The sequence below is a fragment of the Anguilla rostrata genome, chromosome 5 (genome assembly GCF_018555375.3).
Source record: "Anguilla rostrata isolate EN2019 chromosome 5, ASM1855537v3, whole genome shotgun sequence".
Taxonomy (NCBI): Eukaryota; Metazoa; Chordata; class Actinopteri; order Anguilliformes; family Anguillidae; genus Anguilla; species Anguilla rostrata.
In genome coordinates, this window is record NC_057937.1 from 44,142,740 (window position 1) to 44,156,679 (window position 13,940).

General features: G+C 39.5%; 1 protein-coding gene across 1 annotated transcript in view; it reads right to left on the reverse strand.

The window, feature by feature from the left end:
* Positions 1–974: 974 nt before the first annotated feature.
* Positions 975–13,940, reverse strand: part of LOC135255363 (protein unc-13 homolog C-like) — a 100,464-nt gene continuing 87,498 nt past the window's right edge. The window contains exons 29-32 of the mRNA XM_064336441.1: positions 8,764–8,911; positions 3,224–3,316; positions 2,713–2,872; positions 975–2,389 (exon numbers count right to left, since the gene is read on the reverse strand). Coding sequence (XP_064192511.1) covers positions 2,104–2,389; positions 2,713–2,872; positions 3,224–3,316; positions 8,764–8,911 — 687 coding nt within the window. The 3' untranslated portion in view covers positions 975–2,103. The remainder of the gene's footprint in view (positions 2,390–2,712; positions 2,873–3,223; positions 3,317–8,763; positions 8,912–13,940) is intronic.

Genomic DNA, 13,940 nt, shown 5'->3' on the forward strand with positions numbered 1-13,940 from the left:
CTGATGAAGAATTCCATCTTTGAAACACGTTAGCGTCCTTATGGTCTAATAAATATTTTAAAAGGGTGTTGCGGTCCAAACATTTTACCGCATTTTGTGCAATAAAGAGTCATGCACTGCCACCCAAAGGTGAAAAATTGTGTTTTGTTCTGCCTGGAGCCCAGCCCGCATACGCGACATCCTACTTCTGTGTAAACAAGTCAAAATCTCCACCCCTATTCTTGATTGATGGGTAAGTATTATGTATTCAACCCGTCTAATATGACTGTACAAATTACCCTACTCATTTCAAACTGCCAGCGGTCGAGTTGCGACAGTCAGTACAGTGTTTTTTCTCTCTAGATAAGCTTAGCTAGAAATCCCTTTTAGTATTTCTTTGTTCCATTTTTTATATTGTTCTTTCGCACTGTATGCAGCGGGTGCCTATTCAGAACAGTGACAGAAACATTTTTTTTCCCCCCATTTTTTGACAGGCGTGGGATTGTTTTCCCATAGAGTTCAGTGGTTTCTGGTTTTCCCCCTCGCTGGCCCCACCTATGTGCGTACGACGCATTACCGACTGGTTATATCGCCCCTCCCTCCTCTCCCCTCCCCTCTGTGCTCTCACTCTCAACCCCAATTCCCATCTTATAAAATTGTGAAGTGGGCGGAGACAGGCCAAATCATGGTGTTGCTGTATACTTTAATCGTCGATTCTAGTTGTTCTGTATTCAAAGTGACAAACATTAAACATAAAACATAAAAAAGGGTGTCAGCTGTAAAAACGGCTGGATTTGGATATTGTGATTTTAAACAAATTCTCTCTTCCCCAACGATATTCAGCTGTAAGTGTGGATTATATGTAAAAATGTAAGCCATGTTATTGTGAATGATGCTGTCTATTATGCAGATAAATGGTGCAAAGTGTGGAGCAAAGGTAACTCCTTTTTGACCCTTTGTCAGCCCCTTTGGGTTGAATAACACAATATGACGGATTAGAATTTCTCACTAAATATATTTACATGACATACAATTCGCCATCAGTGCAATACATAGGAATGTTGCATAATTACCAAATATTTAAACTCTGTCCTTTTTAAAGAAAAAATAAAAATGACTGAAGCTGTTATAACTAATTAGGTAAGTAAAGCAATCACCCCAATAACAACCAGATATGTAGTATTGGAAAAAGTCATAGCACATGTAGATATATACTGTTCATAAAGGTAATGGATTGCTGTTGCAGACTTTTTATGTAACTTTGGCAGTTTCTTGGGAACAAAGTTATTTTTAGAGATAAATCAACAATATCAAACTGTCAATGATGTTATGCAAGCTAGTCTTCCAAAGCGTATGTTCACAGTGATATTCAGAATGGCTGGAAGCCAATGACTGGGGGGGGGGGGGGGGGGGAAAAAAATTATAGAAAGAAGAAAATTTCTTTACTTTCTCTTTAGACTGATAAAACAAGGACACTCTGCATTGTTACTAACAGTTATAAAATTACAAACATCTATGAAGGTTTACATAGCAGTCATTGCCATTATTTATAAAATGGTCGCTTTTGAGGGCAGCCTAAAAGTACAAAGAGTGTTGGAGCGGCGATGGAAGACCCAAGCCAATAGTCACTGTGAGCCCATGGAGGGAAGCCAGGTCTAAATCAGGACATGCACAACAGAAGTGTTGTGTAACAAACTGTAAAAATAGCAGTGCTAATGAAATGTGTCAACAATTATAATGCAGCACAGTTAGAGAATGAGTAACACAGGACAAAATAATCAAGCAAATTTAAAGTATACCAACATCACCATTCTTTTGAACACTTATTGTAGTCATTTTTTTCTCTGGTTTGGCACTTTATCTGAACAAAGTCCTGTTCAAAAAGACTTAAAGTTTTACTGTAGTACAAAAAGGTATTTAATATCTCTTAACATAACTTGTAGAATATAATACTGTACTTTATAGTAAGTATACTTTAGGTAAACACTTGTACATACTGTAGTTTAAAATGAACATTCCAACAGATGTTTTACATACATGCACAAATACAAACAACACGACTATTTGCAGTCGAGCCCTCAGACATACACCAATGTCTTTTTTATTTTAATGTTGTTTTTTTCTTTACGATACTTCTTCAGTAGACCTCGTTTCTGATTTCAGCCGAACAAACTCTTTGGCCAATTCGTCGCCGGTCCTCTGAGAGAGTATTCTAACGATGGTCAATCCGGTGTCGTCCATGGAGACGTTCTTGACCAAGGGCTGACAGGCCAAATAGCTGCCCTTGTCCAGCAGCTCTCTCAGCTGGATGACAGTCATCCCGATGATGCGGTCCTCCCTGGCGAAGCAGTAGTCCTTCACGGAAACGTGCAGCTCGTAGGCCTCGGGCCCGTGCTCATTACTGAAAATGCTACACGACCACAGCGATAAAAAACAGGCAGAAATCAGTGTGTCAGTAGGAGCGCTTCACTTTCAGCTGCCTGTTCAGACACAATGGTCAACACCATGTAGCTAACAGAGGTTACCCGGGTGATACAGCTTCATATGCGTACGTACAAACCTACTGCAGCGAATATGGCAGAAATGGATTGTACAACAGAGAACTACAATGCTCTTTTACACTTCTTATAATGACAGAACACACGTACACGTACATGCATGTACACAAACTTTACTGTCAATGCCATTTTTGTATGATTTGTAAAACATTGTGAGTGTTTTTTTTAAACTTACTATTGGAATGTTTCATTGTACTTGGGAGACCAGCTGTTGTTTTTGGTCTTGGTGCTGAATTTGCGCTTCTTATCAGCAAGCTGAGGCCCGAGGGCGTTGACCTCGACGAACGGGCGGAACATGGCGCTGGTCTGCCAGCTGAGGTTGTTCACTCCCACGACTGAGGGAGGAGAGCACACAGACACAAGCAATGAGGACAAAAGGGTGCAGAGCCGCCAGGGTCTCTCAATGGCTTAATAACTTTTACCAGGATTTCATCAGTAGATCAATTCGTTATTACAATTCAAGGATTACATTTTGTCTTCAAAAACACAGTTTGGGGAGTTAATGTTGGTGATTTCTGAACTACCTAATTTGTGTTTGTGGAAGAATAAAACATAATACTTGAACTATATTTCAGTCAGAGTTAAGAACAGCGGTTTAAATGAATCCAGGCAGGCCGAAAAGCTTAGTGCAGCTTTTGTAAGCACAAAACAGTTACCAAACAGTTGCTGGGGACAGCGAGGCCTACCTTTTACGCTGACTTTGTGCTCCCCGGTGCCGGGATGAGAGATCAGGTCCACCTGCATGGACACCTCGCCCACTGTTCCATTAGATGACGGAACTGCAGTCCCGAGAACAAAACAGGGTAATAAAACAGAGCTCCCACCATTCCCTCATCTTGAGCAGAGCTACAGAGAATGTGGGTCAGCAGGGAGAACATTACATTTACATACACCCCCCTGAAAAACCAAACAGAACATTAGCTACAACTACAGTACCGAGAAAACTGTCCACCAAAAGTCCATTCACAGTTTATCAGTAAAGAGAGCACTATCTGAATATTTACATCTAAAGTTAATAAAAGTATTTAAATAAAAAATAAAAAAATTAAACAAATCATAATCCTCTATATGAGTACAGCCATAAAATGATTTTATAATGATTGCTCTCAAGGCTGAAAGGTCTTGGCAAAGCTATTCACAGAACAAATGGCAGGTCTGTCTCCACAGAGAGTGAAGAGGATGAGTCAAAGTACAGAGCCAAAATAGATAGCCTGTCACTATGACACAGTACGTAACATACTCCAAGTTTGCATGTCATCTAATAAGTAATTGCCAGAACAAGTACTGCGTATTGGCAAAGATAATGAAACATTAGGAGTTTCTCATGGATGATAATCATGCCTAATCACATTGAATGAGAGGGAGGAGGTCATTTTGGATGAAGGGACCAGCTAACAACATTATGGGGAGATTAAGACAAGCTCTTTTACAACCTCAGGTACTTGGCTGCCAACACTTATGACTCTGCCAAGAGGATATTATAATGATGCACTTTTGACTGCCACTAAAATTGACCATGCCTCTAAAAACAACCAATTATTTTGTTTTGTGTTTTTAAGACAGGTTTGCAGGCAACATTCAGCCGTCAAACCCCTTTTTCCGAGTGTACAGCCCAGGGTGTCAAATCAGAAAACTGAAGTACAGTATATTACATTGATCAGAATCGAAACAAGAGCACACATTTTGGACAGTGCCAAGCCGGTGAGAGGTGGCTACTTTGCTGCTCATTGACGCTGGCAGGGGTCAGTTCATTCTGATATAGCTGTAATGATTTTTCTCTATCCTTTCTGAGGCACATCTTCAAAATTAATTCCTCCACTTGTGACCAGTACTATGGTACTAAATAAATCACAGCTACTAATCTATGCTTTAATTTGGCCATAATTTAGATCTTTTATCTTGAAGGGCCTTGTCATCGCTTTACAGAATGACATAAAGCTACAGTATACAACAAACTGGCATATTCATACTCAACTGCACATTGAGTGTGACAGACAATAAAGGTATATTCACAACCTCTCCCCTTAATAAGTATGATTAGTATAAAAAATGAAGCCGATAGGACTGTCACTCTCTAGGTTCAATACTATTACTTGTAGCTCTCACATCAGAAGATATGTTCGTGTAAAGGTGCTCATGGACATTATTTCATGTGGCTTACAGTGCGTGAAGCACATTTCTTTGGGTTGCTACGGCAATGTTTTAGCAGCACAGCTACCAGACGGCCTCTTACTTGCTGTGCTTTATGAGAATAAGGAAATTATGCAAACAGGCATTACAGTATAGCTTTTGATTGTAATTATTCACCATATTTGGAAGTCAAGATCTCAACAAGTGAATTTTTGGAGTTTTAATATATACATCTAAGAGCCACAGGGAAGAGACACATGACATATTTTATTCTTCCTTTGTTGTGTTCACAACATGTGTAGACCCCAGCAGAAAGAAATTTTGGGATCCAGACAGCAGCTTGGAATGACAGAAAATGGAAACTTCATCAGTTTTCTTGCTGTGGAGACATAATTGCCACTTGTTACAAACACTAAGACCCTATACTTTTTTGTTTTAATATCAGTATTCTGTACACCTTCTCAGTGCCCAGTATTATTTAATACCATGGGGGTGGACTGCAACTAAAATAGCTGATAGTAGAAGACTGCAGTGAATAAAATCGGGACCATCTTGCCATTTTTTTCAATAAACAGACTCTGTAGTATATGCTACCGCTGCCATGTTTAAAATCAGATAAATGACAAATGCCGGATAGTCTATTTTGACTATTGAACAAGAAAATGCAGTGCTAATGCAAAAGATTTAGAATCTTTTCACAATGCACTTGACCGTGACGGAGCTTCAAAGAAAATGTAATTCTGTTTCTTTGTGCAGATCAATAGATTATTTCTGTGCGTCTTACATACGTTGTAAAGTAATGATAAAGAACAGGAAGTGGGCTAGAGCGGAGCTTCCTTTCAAGTGTTTGCCCCTATAGTGCGCTGTAATTGACGGAGCTGTCACAATAAATTAAAAGACCTTTGTGGTTTGTCCTGTGCCATCACCAATACTTGTGGTTTGGACTATTCCTAGGAATTCATGTCTGAACAGTATTGAATTTATGGACGATGTCTACTGCATATTTCTGTGGAGGTTACCCTTTTGTCCCATTTGATAATCAAACATGCAGGTGCCTTTCTTACACACTGCTCTGCTGGTCCAGCATGGAAAACACAAAAAACATTTCAGTCCAACTAGTGTGTATTTGACAGGTTGTCAAAAGCCATCAAGGCAAACAGTTCAGAAAAGTGCCCTTTGTGGAACTTGATTGAGTTTACTTCTCAAAGAAACCTAAAAGGTATCAATTTTTATAGTGCTTAAGACAACATTAGAGTGGAGTATGTTCTCTTTGACTCAGATATGAGATCTACTCCTGCAGGGCTGGTTCTAGTTTTACACTCAGTTGTCTTCAAAGTTGTCTTCAGTAGTCTTTAAAGTCTGAGATGGCCTGGAGAGCCATAACAAGAGTCCCCCCTGCCAAAAAATGCTGGCAGCTGGTTAAGGAGCATGATATGGAAACTATTTTGGGTCCTAGTCCCTGGTGGCTTCCTGTTGTTATTCATGCTACTGCTATCCTATGTTTTTGTGTAGAAGGGGTGGGGGTGGGGGTGGGGCTGGGGCTGTAGGAGTTGTAGTGCATGTTTTACTTGCAAGAGTGATAATAGGGGAGGGGGTTTCTGGGGAATAAAACAGTCGCAGAGCATGAAGCGTGTGTGTCTCCCTCTAATTGTGTACACAATCTTGTGCTTCAGGGAGTTTGTGGTTTTCCTATAAGACAGACTGCCAGCTTGTGAGTGATAAGGAATAAAAGGCTCAGGCAAGTTCAACTTCAGAGATTCCTAATTAAACCCAAGGTAGTGGGTACCAACATTAGCCATATATAATCGATATATATACACAAAATCTGTATAATATGCCACTGTGGATATGGGCTAATGTTAAAACAAACAAATAAAACCTATTTGTTAATGTATATTATGTATATATTCTATAAATATTTCACCAAGTAATAATGGTTGACAATTTATATATATATGTTGAGGCAAGAGGGGAGGAACAGTAGTTGCGCCATGCGTTTATTTAGCCCTTAACATCTTGTCACAAGTCTAGATGATTAATGAGAGTAAATAATGGCGCCCTTGATCAAACATCACCATCTGAAACTGAGCAAGATTTATTACCATAACATCCTTTGACTGCCACAATAATTATACTTACAACATATTCAATTAAATCACTCCGTGCGCCCCATCGTTTATGATTCGAAATGTAGAATTGGACATTGCAATTAAATAAGACTTAACCAAAACACTGAGCATGTTTTTTGGAAGGAAAGAAAATCTGTCCTGATTACCAAGGAACATCTGTCTCGATTACCAAGGAATCAAAGCTCCAGTGCTCTCGGGGGTATGTTTGACTTGGTTGAATGTAGAATTCCCATCTCCTGCTGAATAATATTATATATAAGGTTTATATTTAAAGAGATCTTAATTTAAGTGGGTCAGTAAAAGTCAAGCAAGGGAGCAGTTCAGAGGTCTGCACTTTTACTATGGTGACCGACATGACTGCACAGAGAGGGAGACTTCTTTAACTACACATGTGGGCAAAAAGCAGCGCCCGGAGACAGGAGACAGGCTGCAGAGAGGAAATAATTGTGCTGATGAAACACACAAAATGAGGGAGAGAAAGAGGACTGCATGCTGAGAGACATTGCCAACTTTCAAATGTATGCATCTTCAATAAATCCTCAGGGATTAGGTCTTCTGTTAGGCTTCCAATGTAGGTCATTTATTTCTCGGAGACAGAATCAATACCGCAGCTCGAGCGGGACATTCTGCTTTACTGGATTTCTTCGAGGGTGGGGGGTGGGAGGGTGAGTTGGATGTTAGGTTAGACCCTGTTCCCAACAGACTCAGAATCCCATCTCACACACCACTTATCCATACTGGATTCATTGCCAACGCTGAACTGACACAAACAGAAACACAAACAGACTCCATGCTGAATTTATTAGCAATGCTGAATTGATAAAAACTGAAAAAACCAACTCAAACTCCACACTGGACTCATTATCAGCACTGAAAAATACAAATAATTCATTTTGGACAGGCTAAACCACTATTGCCTCTCCTGGACTGTAACCTTACTGCAGTGGAGAGGCTTGTGTACTCCTACAACCCTGAGGGCTCAGCTTGAGGGTGTTTATACCCCTGGCAGGTTCAACCAAACCACACAGGCTGGGGGCTGGGCGTTGGGCTGACTACCCTACCCCGTAAACAACTTACAGAAACATTGACGAATGGAAACCAAATCAAATGGAGGACTTTCGTCGATGGCCTTTGCTCCTTAGAGGAACCAAGGGCTTTCTGTACTCTACCCTATATACCTGTGAATGAACCACGTTGTGACCCTGTCCCAAATACCGTCTCATCGCAGTGTGCAGTAAGCAAGGTGCACATCCATAAAGACATTTTATTTTCAGCTAAGCAATGTGCTTCTCAATGTCTTTTAAAATGAAAAGGTTCTGCTTAACACGAATCTAGAATGACATCATTAATGACAATATGAACACATACACATACGACATGCTCTAAAAAACATTGTTTGCGAAGTTCAGCCAAATTTACCTTGCCAAAGCGTGTTTGCAAAGACTAAGACAAACTGTCGATTGAATCCCGGCCAACATCAAGTAAACCATTTTCACTACAAAGCCTATATAAACACGGACACATAATCACACACAAAAGCCCTATCCTTAGATTAATCAGTGATGTAAAAAGACCAGATCAGGAGAAACAGAATTTAGTTTCCGGGGAGCTCCGTTGTTCATAGTACAGCAAATAACATTTTCGCACATCAACAAATAGCCTGCAATGCCCCCGGATTTCTGCAAGACTTACTGTGGCCAGAATGGGGATACTTAATAAAATAAAGACACATTTTGAAGTTCAAGAAGAATTTGGCATGTACTGTAATGGATTGCGGAATAAATATTTCTTTTTTATACAGGGATGTCCAAGAGCTGTTTGAGAGGGATGTAAAGAGTATCCTTCAGACAAAATATGTTGCTTAAATTACTAAAAATGTATCTATGGGCAAAATTATGGCCTGCTGTAAAATGTCACTCATGAACATGTAAAAACACAAAACAATAAACCGCTTGTATGAACCTTACCTTGAGAGGTCTGGGTGCATATATACTTCTTAATCAAGGCATCTGTAGGTTGTGTGTAAAGGCTAAGAGCGTATTTCAGTGACTTCAGATCTGGGCTCTTCTCAAGGAATGATCTTTTCAGGCCGTTTCCTCCAGCATGGAAATATTGCTGTGGGAAAAATGTTTGTGTATTTATTTCAAAATGTGTATTTAAATTTGCAGTGCATTCATACATACATGCAATATAGCAAACAAATGTTCACACATTGTACCTTCATTCAAGCGTATACATACAATACGCTCTAATGCCCCCCCTTCACACACGCGCGTGCACACACACACACACACACACACACACACACGCACACTCAAACTCATGATTTATAAATATATGTTCAGCCTTGCAAGACTCCAGAATCGGGAATGACAGCAGAGAATTGAAAAATAAAATTCCTCAGTTTTTACATTAACTTGAGGCTGACATTCCACACATTACATCTTATAAAAAGAAATCTTCTATTATTAACATATTTACTCCAGGGAATGTAATAGATTGCTGGAATCAGCAGAAAGGAAGTGAGGGGAAAAAATTGTATGCTGAGTTATTAAGACAGATGAGGTTTGCCTAATGTCAAGCACTGCTCCCCTTGCCATCCTCTCAAACAGGAGGGTGATATTCTGTCAGGCTTCTCCTCGTCTCCTCCACTACCATTGGTCCACAAAGACGCAAGAAAGGGGCAGGGGGCAAGGGCCTATTAAAATGCTGTCTAGACCCGTGTCATTTTCAAGACAGCTGCTTAACCCTCCACCAAAGCCCCGACAATTATATCTTGCAAACGGATCCCGTAATTTGAGAAAAATAAGATAATTGCTTTCTCTTGGCTGGGATTTCATCAGAAGATTAATTTTCTCAGCAGCTGATGAATTGTGTTGTTTACCTTCTGGCTTTGTCTCTGCAGACTATTCAATGCTGTATTGATTTGCCAGGTGGATGTGTCAATTGATACTTTTCTAATGCACCACAGAATCATTTTGCAACGGCCTGCTATAAAACCATAATTCTGCTCAGTGAAAGAGAGAATGAGGGTTATACCTGTGTGCACACATGCTACAGCTGTGAGATTCTGTAAGGTGGCTATTTGTGTTTCAAAATGCTTGGACCTCTCTCAAACGTCCTAATGTTCTGAGCTCCATTAAAAAAGAGTGGGCTCATATTGGCAGTGGCCTTCGCTAATTGGCAGTGCTTTTTGGTGAACTTTAAGAATAGGTCACATAGTTCCTCCAGGCAAGTGGAAAAATGGAAAGCAAGGTTAATTGATAGTCAAAATATCAAAACAAATTCTCCCAATGAATACCAAATTTCAGGAATAAAGGGATTTTCTTTCAGAATAGTTTTTATTTAATAAAAATGGCAGAATATTAGGCTGCTAGATGGCTCATTCTGTCAAGTAATTGCACTAATGCATGATGAGCCCCATGGTCTCAGACTGAATCTGGGTATTGCCAGGCTTGACACATAGTTGGCATAATCGACCATCCACAGGGACGATACACAACTGCCAACTGCATCGCTCCATGTTTCATTTCTCTCTAGTGACCACCAATTATCATAAAAATATCTGAATAAAAACAACTGTTTAACCTCTATAAGAATGAAACCACACACCTATGATAAAGTGGATTAATTTAAATCTCTGTCCAAATATAATTTAAATCACTTCCGCCGAACCAATAAATATTTTTATCCAAAACAGCTTGCCATCAGCTTATCAGCTTATCGTAGCATGTTATCAATTACCAGAACAAAAACTTCTTTCCAGGGAGACCACACACGCACGCGCACATACACACACACACACACACACACACACACACACACACAGCACATACATAACTGCATACAAAACAGCAGTACACTGCCCCTCCCCAATTTCTCTACCCCACTCAGACAAGCATGCACAAACACAAACACAGGGCTCTGTAACTGCATGGATTCCACATGAGGTAATTGTGCTTTTCTATTGTATCGGTTATTGCAAAAACAAAACTGTTTTATTAAGCCAAGCATGAAGTCAGTTTAGCTTGGTGCCTGGAAAAATGTTCCTTAAGGCTTTACTTAACTTTCATGATTGCGCCTTCTCCTTGGAATACAGATGAAAGGCTTTCTACATCATGTCTGATCTCAGCTAGGAGGTGGTCTCCTTGGAGACGCGAGAATCAATTAAATTCTACGAGGCATCGCGCCGCGCCAGCGTAGAGAAGCTTTTGCATGTAGTGCAGCAGACACTAACTCCTCTCTCATTGTACCAGTCAAGCCCCAGAAACATGCCTTTTTTCCTTTGTGCATCTCAGTTACAAGCCTGATATAAAAATGTGGTATCACAGAATGAAATCAACCCTAATGCAGCTCCATAGATTTGTGTGCTTTTAATAAAAATGACTATAAAAAAGGGGTAATATTAATCAAACTGTTTAATACGGTAAATGGACTGCATTTATATAGCGCTTTTATCCAAAGCGCTTTACAATTGATGCCTCTCATTCGCCAGAGCAGTTAGGAGTTAGGGGTTAGGTGTCTTGCTCAAGGACACTTCGACATGCCCAGGGCGGGGTTTGAACCGGCAACCCTCCGACTGCCAGACAATCGGTCTTACCTCCTGAGCTATGTCGCCCCTATGTTGGGGCGACTATGTACGGCTATGGCCCACAAAAAGTGAGGCTATTATACAATGAGCACAATGAAAGTGATTACACTGTTGCTATAAGGTTATTAATAAATAAATAAATAAATTCATAAATGAGTAAATAAATAAATAAATAAATAAAAGTAATCACCATGGATACATACAGTGCTGTGAAAAAGTATTTGCCCCCTTCTTGATTTCCTCTATTATTGCATATTTGTCACACCAAATGTAATATTAGACAAAAGGAAATGAAGTAAACAAAAAACACATAGTGTCTCTACAAGCACACCATGCCACGGTTCCAAAGGGAAGTTCCAGAAGAGATGAGGAAATAGTTTATAGGGCAGTCGTAAGTCGTTTCTCTGCAGTACTCTCTCTGAGGGCATAAAATGCTATTTCTGCATGAACTCCCAATTGAGCCTGCATCTGTTACTTTCAACATTTCAACACTCTTCCACTTACCATTCCTAATCTCTAGATCCCTTACACCAGACACCCATAATTATAAGATTAACGCTACAGATGACACAGGGTGGATTAACAACCTCTTTGCATATTGTGGAGGCATAGTACCAAATGTTTGCACATTGCAAACCATGCACCACATTGACCTCACGCTGTGTGATAACCTCGGATTGTATAAGCTACTGTATAATACCATTCCATTCCAGTGTTTGTCTCTTAACCAGACATGTATAGAATTGTATTAGTAAAGCATCTAGCCTTGTGGATACATGTACAATCATAATACAAATACATTCATGTCTTATTTTTCACATTTTTCATATTAGCTTGTATGTGTAGCATTGCATTGTGTCATTCTGTGCCAGTATCTTTATCCAGCATTACAACAAAACTGGTTTATTTTCTGGATTATTTCATATTAAAACTTATATTTTATATACATGCTTGATTGTGGTTCCTCTCCCATACTGACGGAATAATCCACTAACAAAGTCAAATAGAGACATCTGAATTCATAAGTGTAGAGGGGGAATTCCCTCTAAATAATTTTTAAGTGTTTCTCCAAGGACACAGCAACAGCTCATCCAGAAAGTCACAAAAGATTCCAGAAGAACCTCTAAAAAACTGCCTCTCTAGCCTCAGCTAAGGTCAGTGTTCATGACTCCACAATAAGAAAGAGACTGGTAAAAACTGGGATTCATGGGAGAGTTGCAAGGCAGAAACCACTGCTAACCAAGAGAAATATCAAAGCTCATTTCATATTTGTGAAAAAGCACCTGGATAATCCCCAAGCCTTTTGGAATAATATTCTATGGAAAGATGAGTCAAAAGTGGAACTTTTTGGTCAACACAGGTCACATTATGTCTGGCACAAAGCAAATACATCATTTCACAGTAAGAATATCATACTGACAATCAAACATGGTAGTGTGATGGTGTAGGCATGCTTTGCTGCCTTGGGACCTGTACAACTTGCCATTATTGAAGGAATCATGAATTCTGCTCGGTACTACAAAATTCTTAAGGAGAATGTCTGGTCATCTGTCCGTGAGCTGAAGCTTAAGCATAATTGGGTAATGCAGCAAGACAATGATCCAAAATACAAAAGCAAGTCAACATCTGAATGGCTGAGAAGAAACAATATTTTGGAGTGGTCTAGTCAAAGTCCTGACTTGAACCTAATAGAGATACTGTGGCAGGACCTGAAACAAGCAGTTCATGCTCGAAAACCTACCAGTTTGTCTGAATTACAGAAGTTCTGCAAAGAAGAGTGGGCTAAACATCATCCACAGTGATGTGAAAGACTGAAATCAAATTATAGGAAGAGTTTGGTTGCAGTTATTGCTGCTGGTACAACCAGTTATAAAGTTTAAGGGGGCAATTAGGTTTTCACATTAAGTGAATTAGGGTGTTTGATAACTTTTTGATTAAATATATTGAATAATAATTTTAAATACGTGTTTTGTTTTTACTCAGGTTCTCTTTGTCTAATATTACATTTAGTCTGAAACCACAGAGACAAATATTCAACAATAGAGGAAATTAGGAAGTGGGCAAATACTTTTTCATGACACTGTAGTTGGCTGACAAGGGGTGTAATCTCCATGGGGGATAAAGGGGTGGTAACCCCTTCAGTAATCATAACTGGGCAGAACAAACCCACAATAAAATGTTATGATGAATAAAAAATATTTTTCTGACAGAAAAGTTATGTTTTTTCCAATTTAATGCCCATTAGTGAAGAAACTCTCTGTCCCTCCTACATTCTAAAACTTGGTTGTGCCCAGGCAAGCTTCATTTGTGAAGGGAGAAGTAGAAAAGTTTCATTTATAGCAGCTGTCATTGTTGGTGAGGACTAAAGAGAGTTGAAAAATGGTACGCCTTTGTGTTCAATTTATCTTTTGATGTATTGGTTTAATAAATGTAATCTAGCTAGGATGAGGATAAGTTTCACTCTAGGTGTTTTAATGTGTATAAAAGTAGACAACAAGTGATTATTTTTGTTAGCTTTGTAATATCGCTCAATCAACTGTTGTGCTGACCATA